Source organism: Balaenoptera ricei, chromosome X (genome assembly GCF_028023285.1).
Source record: "Balaenoptera ricei isolate mBalRic1 chromosome X, mBalRic1.hap2, whole genome shotgun sequence".
Classification (NCBI taxonomy): Eukaryota; Metazoa; Chordata; class Mammalia; order Artiodactyla; family Balaenopteridae; genus Balaenoptera; species Balaenoptera ricei.
In genome coordinates, this window is record NC_082660.1 from 1922031 (window position 1) to 1943915 (window position 21885).

At 47.9% G+C, this 21885-nt stretch overlaps 1 protein-coding gene across 3 annotated transcripts in view; it reads left to right on the top strand.

Annotated features, from left to right (window-relative positions):
* Positions 1–11950: 11950 nt before the first annotated feature.
* Positions 11951–21885, top strand: part of GYG2 (glycogenin 2) — a 31561-nt gene continuing 21626 nt past the window's right edge. For all 3 annotated transcript variants that reach the window (XM_059911957.1, XM_059911958.1, XM_059911959.1), the window contains exons 1-3: positions 11951–12034; positions 15628–15769; positions 20991–21165. In XM_059911957.1, the coding sequence (XP_059767940.1) occupies positions 12028–12034; positions 15628–15769; positions 20991–21165 (324 nt within the window). In that variant the 5' untranslated portion in view covers positions 11951–12027. The remainder of the gene's footprint in view (positions 12035–15627; positions 15770–20990; positions 21166–21885) is intronic.

Sequence of the window (21885 nt, forward strand, 5' to 3'; positions counted from 1 at the left end):
GGAGCCATCATCTGTAGTAGAATCATTTCTACCTTCAGCAAATGTTTTGTAACATTTTGTTTGTTTATTGAATTCACTCTTTCTTTGCACCCTCTGGTTTCTTATAAAAGCAGCTCTACGCTCCCCCAAAGGTGGACACGTTCATGCAAACCCTCTGTTACTTTTCTGGCTGTGTTAACCTGAGATAGTCATTCTTAAATCTCACAGATCTTTCTTTTCATTCATTGACAAGTGTCACGTTGAAATGTCTCGTGAGGCAGGTGACAGATTTCGGATCCCCATTTGTAAAACCGTGAGCCTCGGGCAGGTACATATGAGTTGTGCTCGTTTTCGACAGCTTTTCAGAATGCAAATTCTAATAGCAGCAGCCAACCGTGTAATTCTCTCCTCGAATTCTTGCTCTGAACCCATCAACCTTTTCAGGACACCTTAATCCATTTTCACAGGGACCTTGAATTTTTTTTTTTTTTTTTTCTTTTTCAATTAAGCCCACTCAGATAGTGAGAAGCAAGTCATCGGAAGCTAATCACCAGCCTTAAAAAACCGACGGTTCAGGCACCGTTTCTGAGAAAATGATTCCTCTTTTCACTTGTAAACTCACGAGGGGACATTAGTTCTGGAAAGCTGCCTGCTTTGGTAGAAAGAGCAGAAAGCTGTCTTCTGATCCTGTTTCTTATGATGACGCTGAAACCAGGCGGACGAAAGCCGCGGTGTTTCCTGAAATCCACCATTCTGATGGGGCAAACTTTTCTTTGGAGAGCCGCCTTCTATGTTAACAATGTATTTCTTGAATCTTCACATTTCTGGGACACACCCTTGGCGTAAATCACATCTCCAACCCTGGCAGCTTTCACCTTGGCCCCCAAAGCAGGTGGTACTGTTACGGGTCCGGGTTCTTGGCCTCCTTAAGCAGTAGAAATTGATCAGAGGCCGAACAAGAAATTGAGGCCAGGCTTTATGGGGGCCCCTGCTGCAGCAGGTGGGGGAGTGAGAACAAATAACAAGTTCCCTTGCTTGCCCGCTCCCTGGGGGGGCTGGGGGGGCAAGCTTGTTCCTTAAATGGGCTGAGGGTACGGGTGGGTCCAGGGGTCGGGCTGGAGGGGAGGCTTAGGTGGGCCCAGGACCCTGCTTTCGCTCCCGACCCCCTGCTTTTGCTCCGGGCTCTTCAGAAGTGGCAGGTGGGCTTTTTGGTCTCTTTGTATCTTAACTGTCCATCATCTGCCCGAACTGCGCATGAGCGCAGTTATTTTTAGTCCCGTACATTTTCTTTGTATGTTGCTGCCCCAGGAGATCTTCGTCCAGGCACAAGCCCTGCAGCAAAGGGTCCCGGGTCCCAGCCTGTCTCAGTACTTTCAAAGTATTATAATCTCTTCAAATGACTTTGTGAGCACTTTGCCTGTTTTATTCCCAGGGGATGGTTTTTGCCGCTTCTTGGGCGTCCTCCAAACTCCTCTGGTTAGGAATTCCGTGGAGGGACCATCCATGAATCCAGGTCCGGTTGTTGTCCGGAGATCTGTTCTCTGCCTCTTGTGTAGGTGACCCCGACACGCCGAGCTCATGCAGAAGTGGCCCCTTTCCCATCTCTTGGTCTCTTGGTTCAAAACACAGGGTGCGTAGTTACCCTGCAGATGGGCAAAGTGAGAGATTCTGCAGCTTTGTGAGGATTTGGGTCTAGGTGATAATTGCCTTTTGAGCCCATCGGAGGCTGCTGTCTTCCGGCCCATGAGAGAATTACGTTTCCCATTTTTGCCCTGGCGGCCCCCTGAAAGCGTTAAGATCTTTGTTCTGTGCAGAAGGGATACTGTAGGGCTTCCCTGGTGGCGCAGTGGTTGAGAATCTGCCTGCTAATGCAGGGGACACGAGTTCGAGCCCTGGTCTGGGAAGATCCCACATGCCGCGGAGCAACTGGGCCCGTGAGCCACAATTACTGAGCCTGCGTGTCTGGAGCCTGTGCTCCGCAACAAGAGAGGCCGCGATAGTGAGAGGCCCACGCACAGCGATGAAGAGTGGCTCCCACTTGCCACAACTAGAGAAAGCCCTCGCACAGAAACGAAGACCCAACATAGCCATAAATTAAAAATAAATAAATAAATAAAAATTTAAAAAAAAAAAAAAAAAAAAAAAAAAGAAGGGATACTGTATGCTGCATGGATTTTATTCCACGTGATAACTTCTCCATGCAAACGAGACCTTGGACCTGAAGAGAAAAGAATTAATGAGATGCAGAATTCCATGTGTTGTCTTGTGATTCTAATGACTTTTCTGTAAAGGGAGAAGATATGTATATATATTCTGTAAAAATAGAAATACGTTTTACTTAAGGGGAGTTAAGCCTTAGAGCTGCGGAAATTTCATTTTTTTCCAATATATTATTCTTAGGTCTATAGTCTTAAAAACTTTTAAAACAACCTGCACAACAATTTCAAAATTCAGTAAACAAAAGAGGAAGTATCAGATACTAGTTTTCACTAAATTTACTAATGAAAATTTCCCAAAACAGAGACGGTCCTCCAATTCATATATCCCCAAGAATCTTGTAAAATTAGAGTCTCCTGACACTGCGAAGGCCCATAGTCATTTTATATTAATTAATTCAGTTAAACCGAGTTCCATTTTGTTTATTTTTACAAATAAACATTTTCTATGACACAAATGAACTTAACTATGAAGCAGAAAGAGACTCACAGACACAGAGAACAGACTTATGGTTGCCAAGGGGGAGGGGGGAGGGGGGAGGGATGGATTGGGAGTTTGGGGTTAGCAGATGCAAACTGTTATATTTAGGATGGAAAAACAGCAAGGTCCTACTGCAGAGCACAGGGAACTATATTCAATATCCTGTGATAAACCATAATGGAAACAAGTATGAAAAAGAATATTAGAAAAAGAAATGACACACAAACCTTAAAAAACTTAATTATATAACATTTTAAAAAATAAGTTAATTGAAAGAAATAAACATTTTCAATTTGGCAAACAGAGAATGATTTATTAGATCATCAAGCCAATGTTAAATCTATCAGTCAAAGAGTAGCAATCTAGAAAGTGAACAAAATAACTGATGTTCTGGTTAGAAACACCAAGTGCCAGTTTGAGTAATAGTAATGTCAATGACATATACATATGTTCTATTTTAGTAGGAAGACATGAAAAAAAACAAACATTTAAGATACATTAAATATTTTACACATGTACACATACACATGGGTGTCACTGACAGTAAATTGTTAGTAAAGATATAACTAGTTCCAAGGTTGACTGGGCAGGTGTAGTGTATTATAGTCACCACCATGCACCCTCCAGGGTCAAAGTAGTAACTATAGAATTCAGGAGATTTACAAAAGAAGTCTCCCCCAGAGTGCTCAATTACTTGTGGAGCCATTGTAAATTTGTGAAGTGGCTTTAAAATTAGTTTAGCATTTTTTTAAATCACAGTTAAAAAAAACGGGTAATCATCAATATCTTGCAAATTGCTATAGCCCTCGCACACTAGGGAATCAGAGATTCCCATTGGATGTCCCATGGAAAAGGTCAACATCTGCTATGGTGTTTTTAATGTAAATGTTAGTCTTGGTGGGGTTATTCGCTGCCTATTCTGCTTTCTTTAGAAATCCAATGTCTTCTAACACAACTTCTGTCTGAGCCTGTTGGTGAAAGGCTCGTGACATTTCCTGGGAAAGAGAGAAAGAGGGTCAAGGTGTCCAGGGGCCAGCCCCGTCCTGTGAACCCTTATTTGCAGGTCAGACCCATAAGGGATTAGAATTAGCTTGTCTGGTTTCACACCATGTGCTATTCTGGTTCCTGACGCTGAAGGGCCTCGGTGCTGTGGGTTGGCCTCTGCCCCAGTGTCATCTTCCTAACGGAGGCGTGTCCCCCGCAGTTCCAAATATAAATGCAGTGCACATCCCTGCTTTGCAGCTATCTCCCTCCTCATCCCGGCCATCCACCCCTTCTCACACTGGCATGCGTCCAACATAACTGCTCCTCTATGAATAGCTGGGGACGCATAAATGGTCTGTGGAAGCACAGACGACGTCCCAAACTCCCCTCAACTGAAAATAAAAACAGCACTTGGACCTGACAAACATGGAACATTTTGTCCCTGGGGTGGAGGGCTGGGGGCAAGATCTGACACGCTCACCTTTGGCCATAGACCAAAGGGGAGATAGTTAGGGAGATGGGACCATTGCAGTCCCAGCCCTTTCCCCTACCCCGCGCGTTCCCTCACCCACCTCCTCTGCCCAAACTTTTGTTCTCTATCTTGTATCCACTTCCCACATCTTATGCAGTATAACTTTTTATTGTTTATTGCCTGGCTTTTTCCCCTTGCCCCCGCCCCCAGAAGGTACATCTATAAAAGCATGGGTGTGTCCGTAACTCCTAGAGCAGTGACTGGCATACAGTAGGTGCTCAATAACTATTTATTCAGTCAACACTTGGAAGAATGAATGAATCTGTCTCAGCTCAGGCTTCCGTAATAGAACACCACAGACTGCGGCGATTCAACAACAGACGTTTGTTTTTCGCGGTTCTGGAGGCTGGGAGTCTGAGATCTCCGGGTGGGCAGATTAGTTCCCGGTGAACCTCTCTTCCAGATTTATAGACGGCTGCCTTCTTACTGTGTCCTCACATGGTGGAGAGAGAGCTCTGGTGCCTCTTTTTCTTCTTCTAAGGGCACTAATGCCGTCATGGGGGCCCTACCCCCATGACTTCATTCAAACCTGCCCAGGGTCCCATCTCCTAACACATCCCACTGGGGGTCAGGGCTTCAGCATGTAGATTTTGGGGGACACACACATTCAGTCCATAGCAGGATTTCTTATTTAGGCCACAAACTTCACGTTACAGAGGAGTTGTTTCCTCTTGTTATATTCTAGCTAAAGACCTTTATGTGATGAGATTAATAGAGATAAGAACAAATGTGAGGTTTTAAAATATATATATTATGAAATAGAATGTGCCAACATTTGGAACACCTCCAGGTGACCCATGCATGATATTGCAAGATCCTAAGTGGAAAAAAGATCCGTCTGAAGTTCAAGATAAAGCTGTGGATTCTAACTTTATATAGAGTACAAAATTCATTGATTGGTATCCAGATTCCATGCTGAAATCATGGAACCTTAAAGAAACTACCAATTATCAAGTTTTGGTGTGGCATCAAAGAAGAATGTCAATTGTGTGAAAACCCTATTAAAATATTCCTCTCTTTTTTAACTACCCATCTGGGGGAGGCCAGATTTTCTTTACCCATTTCAACCTAAACTATTATTGCAACAGAACAAATGCAGAAGTAAATATGAGAAATCAGTCATCTTCTATTAAGCGAGACATGAAAGAGATGTTCAAATGTGTAAATTAATACTACTCTTTCCCTCTCCCCCAGTTTTTGTTTGGGAAAATAAATTTATTTTTCTGTCACAATATGCTATTTATACAAAATGGAATGGGTTTATTATTATTGTTATCTTTAAACTTATTAAATGAATAAATATCAAAAATTTTCAGTTTTAATTTCTAATACAGAAAATATGGATACTTATAGATAAATATCTAAAAATTTCAGTTTTAAATTTGAATATAGAAAACATAGATATTTATAGATAAATATCTAACATTTTCAGTTTTAATTTCTAATACAGAAAATATGGATATTTAAAACCTACATAAGCAAAAGCTCTTTGGGTTTCTCACTAGTCTTTCAGAGTGTCACGAATCCAGTGACCAAACTGCTTGAGGATTTCTGCCATGTGGTATAAATTAGGATGCTTTCATGCTGAAGTAACAGAAAGTCCATCTCAAAATAGCTAACACTATAAAGACAGTATCTTGCAAGGGGACTTACTGAGGTTTAGGGTGTCTGGATTGGGGATAATTTGAGGATTTAATGGTGTTCTCTCATGGGTCACCAGGCATTAACCAGTTTCACTCATGGCAGAAAATGGCTCTGTAGCTCCAGCCATCACAGCCTCACCCACTAATATCTGGAGGCCCAATTAAGGCCATTTCCTCTTTTGAGAGTGAAGACCTCTTTCCAGAAGCCAGCAGCTGACCCCGCCTCATTCCTCACTCACACACAATGGGCCACACAGCCCCTTGCTGAAATTGGAATGCATAAATCCTGGAGGAATAGCCCAGTTCTGTTAAAAACAAATAACAGAAAAATCAATGGCGGTTGAGTGGTAACCAGTAGCATGTGACGTAAATGCTTTGCTTCATGTTTTCTTGCAATTGTGGTCCTTTATATCTTACTAGGTTAATGTGTACAGATAAAATACAGATACATAAGGACTTCCCTGGCAGTCCAGTGGTTAAGACTGTGCCCTTCCAATACAGGGGGCGTGGGTTCCATCCCTGGTTGGGGAACTAAGATCCCACATGCCGCGTGCCCAAAAAATTTAAAAACAAAAACACAAACGGATCTATCACTGCAACTGTGACGCACACATATACAGATGTATACATACTGCAGACTTCTTTTCTCTCCTTCTCTCACTTATCTTTCAAGGTAATTCATAGGATCTTTGTCACAAAAACGTGGCCAGCGACCCAGTTGGTTGGCATATTCTTCTAGCTCCTGGGCTTGAACTATGCCCCTCACAGGGCCCTGTAACTTTCCAACAATGTTGCAACTGCCGCACCAACGAAAGACTCAATTTCTCTGAACGGCTCCCGGGGAGCAGGCAGGCTCACTTTCGCCGCGGGCAAACCTCCTTCCTGCGGCACCCCCAGAAGAGACCGCCTTCCGCTGACGGCGCCCCCCGCTCCCCAGGTGCCCACCGTCCTGGCTTCCTGGAGACCCTCCCTCTCCCCCCGGGGAACCCGGCAGCGCCACGGCAGGATGCCTGCTCTGGGTTTGAAAATGGACCTAACCTTTGCCCAGGGATCTGGGAGGACTGCCTGTGGCTGAGTGCCTTCGGCCCTGCTTTACGGGCTCCGAGGCAGAGATGGAAGGAGCGGGTGGGAGAGCATGGGCGCAGGGGCTGGGGGCACGTCTACGGAAGTGGGTGCTGGCAGACGAGGCAACCTGCGCGGGCCTTCCCACCCTCTCTAGCCCCTCAGGCTCCCACCGGTCCCTCCCCACAAAGCCCAGATGTCAGCAATCAGAACCACGGTTCTCAACCTTGAGGGTGGACGGTGCCGGGAAGGGGGGGGCTTGTTAACACAGGGTAGGAGAGACTCAGTTTCCTGATGTTCGGGAGACCTGAGAATGTGCATTTCTCAGGACTTCCCAGGGGATGCTGATACCGCTGCCGATGCAGGGCTGACCCAGCGCTGACCCAGGGAAGCAAAAGATGGGGGGGAGGGAGCGCTCGGAGTGAAACACAGCCTGGGGAGGGGGGGGGACCGGCTTGGGTGGGTGGGCGGGAGGCGATGCTTACTTCTCCCAAATGTATCCACCGCCCGGCTTATTTCCTGTCCTGCTGTGGCTTGGGTAGAATTCGGGATTCCTAGGATTCTTTACCAGCGGGAAAGCCTAATGAAATGGTGCGTTTAGGGATGGGGTTGAAGGAATCTGCCTCCTCAGTGTCTGGGTTTCAACTTGGCGTGGAAGGTCCTCATTTTCTCCCCAACCCGGCAAGGACGTGCCAGGATCCACGCCCCCTCCCCCAACCTGGAATGTAGCTTTTTTTAACCCTCTCTTCCCCTCTGGGCCAAAGAAATCCCCTCCTTCTCTCAGCTGGTGTCAAAACAGAGACACAGGGCTTCCCTGGTGGCGCAGTGGTTGAGAGTCTGCCTGCCAATGCAGGGGACATGAGTTCGAGCCCTGGTCTGGGAAGATCCCACATGCCGCGGAACAACTGGGCCCGTGAGCCACAACTACTGAGCCTGCGCGTCTGGAGCCTGTGCTCCGCAACAAGAGAGGCCGCGATAGTGAGAGGCCCGCGCACCGCGATGAAGAGGGGCCCCCGCTTGCCGCAACTGGAGAAAGCCCTCGCACAGAAACGAAGACCCAACACAGCCATAAATAAATAAATAAATAAATAAGAGAGACACAATTGTCAAGCTGTCACAACTGGGGAAGGGGAGCTCCTGGCACCTGACAGGTGGAGACCAGGGAAGCTGCTCCAGACCCCACAGGGCACAGGATGTGCCCATGACAGCAAAGACTTCAGCCCCCTATCTTTCTATCTTTGGATCTATCGTATCTATCATCTACCTATCTATTATCTATTATAATTCTATTATCATTTACCTGTTAGATCTATCATCTATGTATATCTATGATTTATCTGTCTATCATTATCTCTCTACGATTGTAGTTTGAAACCCTGAATGGTCCTCTCCCCAGGGGCACAGTTGGTGATGTGTGGAGTCGTATTTGGCTTCACTTTGTGGGGTTTGGGTACCAGGGACGCTGCCCCACACCCCCCAGTGCACCGGACACCCCCACATCCGAGAGTCACCCAATTCTGAACGTCCCTAGTCCTGAGGTGGAAATGCTGCTGGCGGGTAACTTCTAACCCAGGGCAAAGGGAAAATTTTGGAATCTCACCACCCCGCACTGTGGACTGAAGGACACAGACGCTGTCTGGGACGTTTCAAAGGGGACCTCTTGTCGTCGGAACCCTCTGGTGGGTCCTTTTCCCCATCCCCAGTGTCACACAGGAGCACGGCACCCCTGGGGCAGAAGGAGGCCAGAATGGGGCCAAAGGGAATGACCCTGTGGCACGGATGAGTGGGGACACTTGGCAAACACTGGAGACAACAGCCAGACAAGCACAGAGGCTGGGAAACCGTTCCCTTCCTCTGGAAGCCAGGGGGCTGCTGGGGGCTGAGGAGACCTCGGGGCTCAGAACGGACCCTTCCTGAGACTGTCCGGCTGCATCAGAAGCACCTCGACCTCTTTCAGGTTGCCTGGCAGGGAACAGGAAACCAGCACTGTCATATTAAGTAAGTCAGACAGAGAAAGACAAATATCATTTGATAGCACTTACATGTGGAATCTACAAAAATGATACAAATGAACTCGTGTACAAGACAGAAACAGAGTCACAGATGTAGAAAACAGACTTATGGTTACCAAAGGGGAAAGGGATGTGGGAGGGATAAATTAGGAGTAACGGGATTAACCGGTACACACTACTGTATATAGAATAGATAAACAAGGACCTACTGTATAGCACAAGGAACTATATTCAGTATCTTGTTTTAACAAGATGGAAAATAAATGGAAGCAGATTCTTTTTACTAATCTTTTACTAAAAAGAAAGATTCTTTTCTATAATGGAAAAGAATCTGGAAAAGAATATACATACAACTGAATCACTTTGCTGTATACTAGAAAGTAACACAACATTGTAAATTAACTATACTTCAATTTTAAAAAATGGTTAAGGAAAAAAACAAAACCAAACCAAAACCAGCACTGACTGCGGAAGAGTCTCCCCCTGGTTGTTACTCAGGCCCTGATGCTTCCACCAATGGCTCAGAAGCTGCAGGGATTTCAGGGAGACGTCTAGAGGCTCAGTAAGTCCTGCAGACATCTTGCAGCACCCCGATAATAAGTACGTGCACATAGTGCCCAGGGGGTGGGCAGAGGGGTCCGTGCCCTTTTCCTGCTGAGGGAGACCAACCACACTTTCATCGCAGACGAGATCTGCATTTTGGAGACAGCGTGAGGAGGTGGGGTCCTGCCCTAGCGTTTTCCAGCCGGCCTGGCCCAGCTCTGTCACCTGGATGCGATTTCTGAGATAGCGCTGAGCCCATCTGTGACGGGATGCTGAAAACACCTGCGGTATCTGTCCCTCGAGGCCGATGGCTACCCATCCACGGTGCTGTCTTTGTGGACAGATGCCCTGAGACTCTGGGCTCTTGCCTCATCCGTCTCCCTACTTGTCACGGGGAATCCCCTTCTCACTCCAAGGCAAGTGAGCCCCGATGGCTTTTAAGCCTGCAAAGCCCCCTGTTCCCCACGGGGCACGAAATCCAGCAAAAAGCCCAGACAGATACCCCAGTCTGCGGGGCGATGGGTGACATCCACACCTTAGTGCGCTGATCGCTAAGGAGGTTTAGCATCGGCTATGTCCTCTCTTAAGATTTTTTTCTGTCGCTTCTTGAACTTAAAATTGTACCGGTTCCCAAAGTGTGAGGTGTGGAACCCTGAGGGGGCGGGTTCCCCGAGATCAGGACATCCGCGTGGGAAGAACTCCTTTGTCTTTGTTAAAACTATGTTGAAGTTTGCACAGATGGTGGAGAAGCGACATGGGGCGGGGGCGGGGGGGTGAGGCCTGCTGGGGCTGTAGCTGGTGTAGTGGAGAGGTGACCCCCGCTGGGACGCCTCCTGCCCACCCCCCAAGTGACATTTTCAGAGCAGGAAGCCCCGTTGCTCAGTTCCTGCAGAGCAGGAATGTCCATTCCTTGTGTCGATCCGTGTTCCCTGGACCCTTGATCCCGCAGGACATAACAACGTGCTGGATGGGCAAGGTGCAGCAGGTGGGAGAATTCCTGAGATGCCGCCTGGTTTCTCGGGCCCTTGATCCCGCAGGACATGACAACGTGCTGGATGGGCAAGGTCCAGCAGGTGGGAGAATTCCTGAGAGACCGCCTGGCTTCTCGGGCCCCTGGTGCTTACGCGCTCCTATGGCCCCAGCCAGTGGCTGCATTCTCCCTGAGGACAGCATCTGGCCCACTCCTCTCTCCCTCTCTACAGCCCGCCGTGGCTCACAGGGTTCAGATGACGACTCGTCCACTCATGCGGGCATGCACTCACACGTGCATTAATTCCCTCCTCACCCACCCCTGCGTGCACTCACTCATTCCATTCGTCCACTCCTGCAGGCATTCACAATTCATTAATTCACTCGCTCACGCATGCATTCATTCATAAATGTATTCCCTCGTTTATCTACTCCAGTCATTCATTCACTCATAATTCCCTCACTCCCTGACGCACGTATTCAGCAGCCGAGGTGCCCGTCACTCACTTGTTTTCGGTTACTCTCTCCTGCGTGCACGCACCGTGCACACTTGCACGCCCCTTTCCTTCGCTCACTGAGCGTTCGTTCAGTAAGATCACGTTTCCAGCGTGGCCTCGGCCCGGCCCGGGAGGCCACTGCAAGCGTTTACTTCACTTTGGGGCTGGCCGGTGAAAGGTGAGGTGTCCGAGCGGAGCCGCCGCAGCCTCCTGGATCGGGCGGGGGGGGGGGTCGGGGGACCGGGGCGGGGCGAGGGTGCCCGGCGGCCGCTGCCCCCTCCCGGCTCTCCTTCCGGGGCGTCAGGGGCACGAGGCGGCGCCGGCCTGGCGCGGGGCTGCGGGGGCCGCGTGGACCGGCGCCCGGGGCGGCAGAGCGGGGGCGGGGCCGGGGTTCCGGAGCGCAGCCCAGCCGGCCGGGCCGAGGCGCTGGGGCGCCGGGGACGCGTGGTGGGCGCAGGGCAGGGGCGCCGGCCCGGGCAGAGGCTGCCGGAGCGCCGCAGGGGCCGGGGCGCAGGGGCCGGGCGGCGCGGCGGGGTCTTGGCGCTGAAGCTGCCCGAGCGCGGGGGAGGATCGGGGCGGGGCGCAGGGGTGCGGGAGGCCGGGCGGAAGCTTCGGGGGCGCAGAGGAGGTGCTGGGCCTGGGGAGGGGCGCGGAGGCGGCCTGGGCGCTCGGGGGGCCTGGGGGCGGAGCGGGGCGCGCGGGCTGCCCGAGCGCTGGGGAAGGGCGCGGGTGGGGGGCGCAGTGGTGGTCGCGGGGCGAAGAGTACCTGCGGGGCGAGGGGCGCCGGGCCAGCCTGGGACACAGGCTGCCCGGGGCGCGGCGAGGCCGCTGGGGACACCCGGGCGGGCAGGGGCCGCCCCGGAGCGCGGAGGGGACGTGGGGAGCCGGGGGGAGGGGCTGACCCGGGGGAGGGGCTGTAGGGCGGTGCTCCAGCCCCGGGCCGGGGGGGGGGGGGGGCGGTCTGTCTGGAATGCCGAGCTGTCTCCGCAGGCCTGGACCTCCGCGCGGGTCGCCTGCAGACGACGCCTCCGCCAGGCCCTGCTCGAGGCCGCCCCCGCGCCCAGGCGCACTTGGCCGCGCGGTGCCCACGGCGCGCTGGGCCTCAGACCATGCCGGGTGAGTCGGGAAGACCCCTCGTGCTCAGCCTCCCTGCTCTGCTGGCGCGGCTCCGATTGGCCCGCGCTGGGGGCACCCCCGCTTTGCGCGCGCAAGGTCGCCCCCAACCCCTCAGCTCCCACGGTGCGTCTCCCCAGTGCCCCCCGGGGCTGGAGAGCTTGGTGTCCCTGGGGCAGGGGGTGATGGGGGTCTCAGCAGCTGGGAGGCGGGCGAGGTTTAGTACGGTCAAGGGGCGCTGAGATTTGGTAATTTTCTTTCTGTAAGAAAGTAGCCCTTGGAGACTAAATGGGCTGGTTTGTTGGCCAGCGTGGAAACGCGTGGGCGTCTCACGGACGCGGAGACCCGTGGGAGTTCATGCCCCTACGGCTCTGGGAAGACAGAGCCTTTGGTTCCCCTCACCCAGCCTCCCCCCCCCCCTCGAGGTCAGGTTGGAGGCGTAACTGGTTATTCCGATAAAGATCCAGGCTTAATTCCGCAGCAGGCCGACCGTGGCCAGATGCTGGGACTTCGGCGAGCCCTGGCCCCCCAGGGCTGCAGTTCGGTCCTGACTGCCTTCTCTTGGGTCTGGGGGGGACATCCGATTTGGACAGTAGACCTCCAAAGCTGAGAAACGTGATGATGAAGGAGTTCCCTGGGGATCCAGTGGTTGGGACTCCGTGCTTCCGATGCAGGGGGCACGGATTCCATACCTGGTGGGAGAACTAAGATCCCACATGTTGCGACATGGCCAAAAAAAAAAAAAAAAGTTCCCAAGAAATGTGATGATGAAACATAACCTCCACCCATGGGAAAGATGCCCGTCCTGTTCTTATCATGAAGACATCCCGTGCTTGCACCAGTCCGGGCCTGAACATGCATGAGCGCATTTTTAAGAAAAAAAAAAAAAAAATCTGGTTACTTTTTATTCAGAGGAGCGATTTGGTAATTCAGCGAGCGGTTTCCATGCTTCTGTTCCTCCTCTGTGCCTTAGAGAGGAGAATTCTTGGGGCAGAAAAGGCAGATTTCCTGCCGTGTGCTGCGGTGTGCTGTCAGATTCTCCGCAGAGAAGCAGAAAAGTCGTGTCTGTTCCAGGCGGCGGTTTGGAGCTCTGCAGAGTGAAAAACGCATTTTCTGCCAACCCGCTGGGGTCAATATAATGGTAGCATTCAGGAGGGACGTTCGGACACATCGGCCACGGAATGTGCCAGAAAGAGCCCATCTGGGTATTCAGCACTTTGCAGGGAACAAAAAACACCTTTGAGTGAAAGAGGAGGGGCAGAGGACGAAGCCGGGATGTTATTTCGGGGCAGGGGCCGGGGGTTGGTTGTAAGGTGGGTGGAGTAGAGAAAGAGAAATAAACATTTCTCCCAGACCCGTTATAAAACCGTCAGCCACCGCCGTCTTCAGGATGAACTCGATGTTGCGACATTTTTTTTTTTTCCCCCAACCTGGGGTTGGAGGACAGCCATCCGTTCTACTTCTGTTTTCCCACCCTGCACGCATGCCAAAAGTCCCCTGCCCAGTGCCCTACCTGGTGGAAACTCAGCCTGTCAATGCGGGAGGCTTGGATAATTGCCGCGTGTTTTTTTGATGCCACGCCCAAACCTGGCAGCTAGGAGTTTCTTAAAGGTAAGGTGGTGTTGGAATCTGCAGACTTGTCCATGAAGTTTTCAGCCTTTGTGATATTAACATCCACTGGTCTGCCTTTGCACCTGAGATGGAGATTTTATCCAGGCATGATTTTGCACCATCATGCACCGGCCCCTGGGGGCCGGCCTTCGGAGTCATGTGTTTTTGACCTAGAACGTGAGGTTGAGTCTTGGGGTCGCTGGAGAAAGGGGGTCTTCTCTTCGCCGGCGCTGTCTTGTCATCCTGTTAATAGAAGCCATAATCCCTCCCCCTAGCAAAGGGAGAGTCCGGTAGCTCCGTAAAACCCTCTGTGCAGACCCAGCCCTTTTTCTCTCCTCCCGGAGATTTGGAAGCTTTGGACAGTTGCCCATCACTGCTGCCTGGTCCCACTGTAGCCCACCTGCCCCATGCCTCAGCCATCTGGGTTTCCAGAGACCTCCCAGATGATAGGGCTCTGTCTATAGGTAGATAGAGATAGGTGATAGATATAGATAGGTAATAGATGAATGATAAACAGTTGGATAGACAGATATTAGAAAATGATAGATGGATAGAAAAATGGGTGCATGGGTGGATAGCTAGACAGATATCTTTTGGGCTGCAGACTTGAGTTCTGAGGTTTGCTGTCTTTTAATACTCAGCTCACAGTGGCAATGCCAGGAATTCTCATTCCCTCTTAATCCAGGAAGAAACCCAACAACGTGTAGACAGGAGCTCGTCGGAACGGGCACACTTGGGTGTTTATCCCAGTGGAATGTCAAGGTTAAGATGCCAGCTCCAGGAAAACCGGCGCCAGAAGCTTGGGTCCTGGTGTTCTGTTTGGCGTGACCGTATCTTTGGGCCGTGCTCTGGGGAGGGCACAGCGTCTGGAGGGGAGGACCGTCTGGTCTTTGAGAACTGAGCTCTGTGTGTTCCAGCCGTGGGCTGCGAATTCTAATTTCTGTCGACAGCAGGGGAGCCGAGGCCTGGATTTCTTGATCCCATTGTTTTTATCCTGGCAACCAGCTCCTGGGGGCCCCAGACTCACATTGTTTCAAAGTCCCCGTAAAAGTCAATGTCACGAGTTCACCCTTAGGTTCAAAACTGCCATAAATCGGATTGGCCGTCCGAGTGTCTTCCTCTGCTGTGGAGGCATTAGGAAACTGAGAGCCTTTTGGTTAATGAGACAATATATTTTCCCTTCTCCCATCTCCTCGGCCTCATATATCCTTGAGTTGAAGTCTTTCCAACAAGTGGGTTGTGTGGAATTGAATTAATGGCTTTGGCCGTTCCTTCTGAGAGCGCAGTTCTTTTGAGCTGGGCCGGAGTCCTCATGGTAACTCAGATAATCCAAGCTTTGTTTCCACCTTTTGCTTTGCGTTCGCCCAAGACCCAAATATTTTGGGTGAGTTTTTGAGACTTGAATGCAGAATCAAATAAGGGGTCTGAGCTATGCCCATTTGCCGTGTTGCAGCACCAGGAAGATTTTTTTAAATTGAAGTATAGACGATTTACAATGTTGTGTTGGTTTCAGGTGTACAGCAGAGTGATTCAGTTATACGTATATATCTATATTATTTCGACTCGTTTCCCTTATAGGTTATTACAGGATAATGAATACGGTTCCCTGTGCAATACAAGTAGGACCTCATGTTTCTTTTATATACAGTAGTTTGTGTCTGTTCATCTGAACCAGGGAATTTTAATCGTGCTCTACTTGGCTTTGTCTCCCTCATGTTTAGGGTTTCCTCTTTTCCTGTGTGTGTGTGTGTGTGTGTGGTTTTTCTTCTTTTCTTTTTCTTTTTTTTGTGTTGAAGAAGAATTTTTTTTGCTTTATTTTGAAACAAAAGGATGCATGTGAAATGTCCTCGATGCATATTTTAGAACAGCGAACAGTTACTCAGTTAGAGTCGTGAAGCTTGAGAGAGTTGGAGGTGACCGTCAGCCCCACCGTCCCATGAGACCTGTCGGAAACATGACCCTGTTGTTTTTGTTCACGTCCACAGTGTCTGACCAGGCGTTTGTCACGCTGGCTACCAATGACGTCTACTGCCAGGGGGCCCTGGTGCTGGGGCAATCATTGCGGGACCACAGGGCCACCAGGAGGCTGGTGGTGCTGGTCACCCCTCAGGTGTCCAACCTGCTCAGGTAAGACTCAGACACACACCTGGTCCTTCCTCCTGAAGAAGCAGGTCCTCCGCGCTGGAGCAGGTCCCAGCCATGGTTCATGGGCCCGGGCCACCGGCTGTCCTGGGGGGCCTCAGACACTTGCACAATGACCTCCAGTTGTTATTAAAGGAGGAGGCTCTTCCAGGGGTGTGGCCAACTTCAGAATCCTTGTAGACAACACTCTGTGTGGGTACCGTTTCCTGTCTCAACTACGGAAATTCAAATGCCAGTTATTTTGGGGGGGAGAGGGCAACTTTGAGAAGCAACTGTCCTAAGCTAAGTTAAAGATTCTTTTTTTACGTTTTTATTGAAATATAGTTGAATTACAATGTTGTATTATTTTCAGGTGTACAGGAAAGTGATTCAGTTATATGTACATACATATATATTCTTTTTCAGATTGTTTTCCCTTATAGATTATTACAGGACATTGAGTAGAGTTCCCTGTGCTCTACAGTAGGTCCTTGTTGGTTATCTATTTTATATATAGTAGTGTGTATCTCTTAATCCCCAATTCCCAATTTATCCCTCCCCCCTTTCTCCTTTGGTAACCATAAGTTTGTTTTCCATGTCTGTGAGTCTGTTCCTGTTTCGTAAATAAGCTCATTTGTATCGTATTTTATATTCCACGTATAAGTGCTATCGTATGATATATGTCTTTCTCTGACGTACTTCACTTAGTATGATCATCTCTAGGTCCATCCATGTTGCTGCAAATGGCATCCTTTCATCCTTTGTTATGGCTGAGTAGTATTCCATTGTATACACGTACCACATCTTCTTTATCCATTCATCTGTCGATGGACATTTAGGTAACTTCCATGTCTTGACTGCTGTGAACCGTGCTGCTGTGAACATTGGGGTGCATGTATCTTTTTGAATTAGAGTTTTTTCCGGATATATGCCCAGGAGTGGGATTGCTGGATCCTAAGGTAGCTCTATTTTTAGTTTTGTAAGAAACCTCCACACTGTTTTCCACAGTGGCTGGATGCAACTTAAATTTTAAACTTAAATACTACATAGAACACTTTGCTGATAAAATTGAAAGTAGTAAATACTTGATCCTTCTAGGGAAATTCAGATGATCCCCATTGACACCAGAAGAAGTGAAACCCTTCTGCTGACCAGTAACAATGGGAGACATGGAGAATGTTATCAAAGGCTTATCTGGGGGGAAGGACCTGGGCCTGGGCAATTGTAAGGGATGTTCTGTAAAACTGGGCACAATAAATTCATTTCCATGCAAAAAGAACTATCTGAGAGCCTAGGGGGAAAAAAATGAAAGTGTTCATTTATTTTAAGACACTGTGCTAATCTTGATACGGAAACTTGATGTACAGCTTTGATAGTGTTTCCATATAGATGAGAAAAGCCCCCAGTACAGATCATCAACAAGGCAGCTCTAGCCGTGGAATAAAGAAATAAATGATGCTGGATAAACAACAGGGTCCTACTGTATAGAACAGGGAACTATATTCAGTACCCTGGGATGAACCATCATGGAAAAGAATATGAAAAAGAATGTATACGTATGTATAACTGTGTCACTGCTATACAGCAGAAACTAACACAACATTGTAAATCGACTGTACTTCAGTAAAATAAAAAAGACAAAGAAAGAAATGATGCTTGCTGTAAGAAAGCAAAGATAGTTCATTGTATAAAAATCTATCATTGTAATTCATCACATCACTGTATCAGAGAAAGGCAATGATGTGATCCTTTTATATAAAAGTTGAACACATACCCACATGATTTCCAGATAGATTTTAAAGATAAAGGTAAAATTTAAAGCATAGGAAAATCATAGAAGTCGAGACATATAGCCTCTCAGTCTTGGCATGACTGACATTTGGGGCTGGGTGACCCTCGGATGAGGGGCGTCCTGTGCCCTGTGGGGTACAGAGCAGCGTCCCTGGTCTCCACCCACCAGATGTCAGTAAGACCCCCCCCCCCCGCCAACCCTCCTTGCCTTTGTGATAATGAAAAACGTCTCCAGACACTGACATAGATGATTGCTTCATGTGTCTGCCATTTTTAATTACACAAAACAAAGGGTACCAGGACTGCTGTATGTCAGATGTATTTGTGTAAATGTAAAAGGTAAAACAAGCCAATTAGGGAGCCCATTTACAAAATTTATAACGAGGAGGGGGTGTTGTCCGTAGAATAATGAAAGAACTCTTCCAAATGATAAGCAGAGATGGGTGGATGGATACAACCAGGGTAGACGGCATGACCAAGTGATACGTACTCTGCCTTCACAGACATTAAAGTCATGTCACATCAAACAGCTCAGTGATATTTATGACCCGTCAGGCTGGCAAATGTCTTTTTAAACGTCGGTGTTTTGGGGGGGGGGGGGGGCGGGCACAGACCTTAGTCATTGACATTAAGTGATGTCATTAGTCTTTAGCCAAATTGGCTGTCACCCATTCTCCCAAAAGTGTTTCAAATGAATGGATGCTCAAGGTGTATTTCTTCTTGTCTAAGATGATTCCTTCAGGCCCCAAAGAGAAAGAAAAGAGAAGAAAATACATCTGTGTGCAGCGGACGTTTCCCTGTGCCCGGGCCACTGGGTCTTCAGAGTCAGACCAAGGGCTGCAGTGGGCCCAGCGTTGGGAACGGTGACCCTGGGGGTAACCATGCATCCTTGGGGGGACCTCTGTGTGGTCCCATCATCGTCTCCTGAATCATGGTGTGCGTGGAACAGTTACATAGAACTGATAAAGCCAAAAAACAGACATGATTCTCTGCTAGATTCCTATCTCCTCAGCTGTCCAAAGCTGTCAGCATTTTTTTTCAGTCTTTCAGTCTACTCAAGATGAACTTTGAAATACTCAGAGACAGTGTCACAGAAATACTGGGAAAGGTTCACGGATGCAGACCTAGTTGCACTGTTATAGAACCGGTTATGTATTTTGCGGTCATTGGTAGGGTTGAGGAACGGTGCTCTATGATGCAGTCAGGGCAGTAGGACATAAACAGTGACCTGTGACTCCAAATGACCAGGGGGTGGTGTTCAGGAGACTGTCATTCCTCCAGGCTGTGTGGTACATCCGTGGTTGGGGTAGTTTTTCTGCAGGGAAAGGGACCCAGTAGCATATGCTCGTAGGTTCACACAAATTGCATTCTTGAAACTTAATTCTCCCTCCAGGAATTTAAGTTAAGGAAGCAAGCAGAGCTGAACAAAAGCCTATAAGGACATAGGTGCTATTTGTAGTAACGTAGAATGACATTTCTTGGCCCTCTACCTCCCTCTTTATACAATCATGAGGATGTCATAAATTCCATAAATAACTGGGTAAAAAGCAGGAGGAAATTGGTGATGACGTGGTATTTTCTTAGAGAGAGAGTTACTTTGAATACTGTGCAACGTGAAAGCACAAATGTGGAGTAGAAGTGGAAAAGCTACTAAAGAATAGAAAAGACAGACCCAGAAGCTCCAACATCTGTCTAAGACTGGGAGTTTCAGAAAGGACGGAAGTGGAGAGAACGGATTCAAGGAAATATTTCAGCTCTGAGGAAGGATTTTAGATTGTGGGCGTTCCCTGTGCGTTGAGAAGAATGAATGAAGGCAACACAAGTATTGATACAGAAGGTACCATTTCAGAGCACGAAGAATGAAGAAAAAGTACTAAATGCATTTCAGGTCTCAGCCTGGTTGAGACAGCTGATGCCTTAAAGCTCTTAGACTAACTAATTTTGAAATGAAATTTCTGTATTCAGCTAAATGCAATTTGAAAGCAAAATCAAGATGTTTCAAATATGCAGAAGCTCAACAGTTTTACCCCTCAAGGACCTTTGAGAAGAAATTACTTGAGGATATACTCAAGCACAATGAAATGTGAATCCAAGAAAGAAGAAATAGAATATAAGAAGCAGTGCAAAACAAATAAATGAGTAATACTGCGAGTTAATTGGGAATGCATTGGTTAATAATTATGAAAATAATCTGGAATTAACATTCCCCATGGGAGGTGGTCGGGGGATAAAAGAGGAGGGAGATCGGTGAACATACGCTAATGTTCCTGTCTTGTCTGGGGTGAAGTTATAGATGATAATTATTGTTAAATTTGATAGAAAATAGTAAGGTTAAATAGATGCGTTGAGAGTTTAAGGGTGGCAACCACCAGAGGACTAGAAAGGGTATATACAAAAAACACAAGGGATAGAAAAAAATCTAAACCAAGCAATGAAAAGTAGGAAAGAATTACAAAGAAGAAAGTACCTTTTTCAGTGCGTGGTATTATGGAGTATGTGATGTCTTGCTACTGGTGACATTAACCTTGGTCTCCTTTGGGGTATCTCTACTGTAAAATCATTATTTTTGTCTTTGTAATTGATAAATATCTTGGGAGAGGTACTTTTAGACTATGAAAACATGCTGTTTCTCCTCAAAACCTTTACTCATTGCTTTTAGGGTTCATCAGTGAATTTGTCTGCAACAGTTATCCCTGTGATGTTCATCTAATGCTGATTTTTCTCTTTCTCTCATTCCTTCTACATTTATTTGAATTCTTCTGTGAGGAAGAGCTACCCCTTTTACCCCATTTACTTATGTATTCAGTTGTGATACCAGTATGGATCCGTGAATATTCATTTTATACTTCAGGTTTGTTTTTGTTTTCTTGCCCAAATTGCTCCAGCTTTGGCTACTGGGAGCTCCTCCTGATTGACTTCCTGTATCCTTTTGACATGCCCCCATCCTTTTTCTAGCACTTTCTTAATTTTCTGTCATCGCGAAGATATTCCAGGCAATGATGAAGTAGAATTTAAGCAAAAAAATTTTTTAATGGAACAGAGGCACATTTCATTTTGATGAAATGTACATTCTTTCAAAATTTGAGTCTCAAACTTGTATGCAACGAACAGTGTAGGTTTTGAATAAGTAAAGTAAAAACTGATGGAGATCTTCTGTTGGTTTCTACCTACTCGGCCTTCCCTTCTCACTGCCCATGCACTTTGGAAAGAGAAAGTACCTTCCTACGAGATGACCCGAATCAGTCTATGTTAAGATGGTTTAATACGTCTTGCTTTTCACGTTTGCCTAAGTTTTAAGCATGAATGAAACGTGGGCAAAGCCACGAGACCCACATGGGGAAAATAAAGCCTGATATGAAGACTGCAGCAGCAAGGGACAGCATGTCTCATGTTAGATGGTGGGCTGTTCTCCTAGGATTTGGCATGTCTTTTCCAGGGTGGTCCTCTCGAGGGTGTTTGATGAGGTCATTGAGGTGAACCTGATAGACAGTGTAGACTACATCCACCTGGCCTTTCTGAAGAGACCTGAGCTCGGAGTCACCCTCACCAAGCTTCACTGTTGGACGCTCACCCATTATAGCAAGTGCGTCTTCCTGGATGCAGATACCCTGGTGAGTACAAGGGAGGGTAAGGACCAGGCCCTCCACTTGTTGAGGAACCCCCGTCAAAGACCATGCCTCTCCCTCCTTAAGCAAGCTGCTAGCTCGTGCTGGTGGATCCCCACCAGGTAACATCCATCACTATTCACCAACATCATTTAGTCGATCAACATCAGATAGAACACACCTACTGCAGTAGACCCTGCTGAGTACACTGGGGTACTTGAAGGCATGTTCCTTCCCTAGGAAGGGTTTGTAATCACATTATTTCATCTACACAAAGTAAAATATTAGAGAAATATTCTTCCTTGATTGTACTGTGAATTATAGAGTCCTGAAGGGACTGGTACACCTGGCTTCTTAAGCTATGGCATCCCCCATTGTCATTTGGGGTAGTTACCTTTGGTGTAGGAGCCCAGGATGGGCACTTTCATAAACAGCCATTGGAAAGTTGAAATGTAAAATGAGGCTGGAGTGTCAAGAGATAACATTCGAGGTTGTCTTCGTTGTGCAAAAGCAGCTCTGTAGGAAAACAGGGATGCAGAGGAAAATAATAAGTGCATAATCAGAGTAATTTCTTTCCCAAACAGCACAATTCAGAAAGCCAGTAGGTGTTGGAGAGAACTGCTGTTGGTGGTCAAGCTCTCGAAGACAGTGGATTATATGATATTGACTTGCAAACTTCTGTGTTTATGGATTTCCAGTCCTGTAGGTCACGTTTGCTAGATGAAA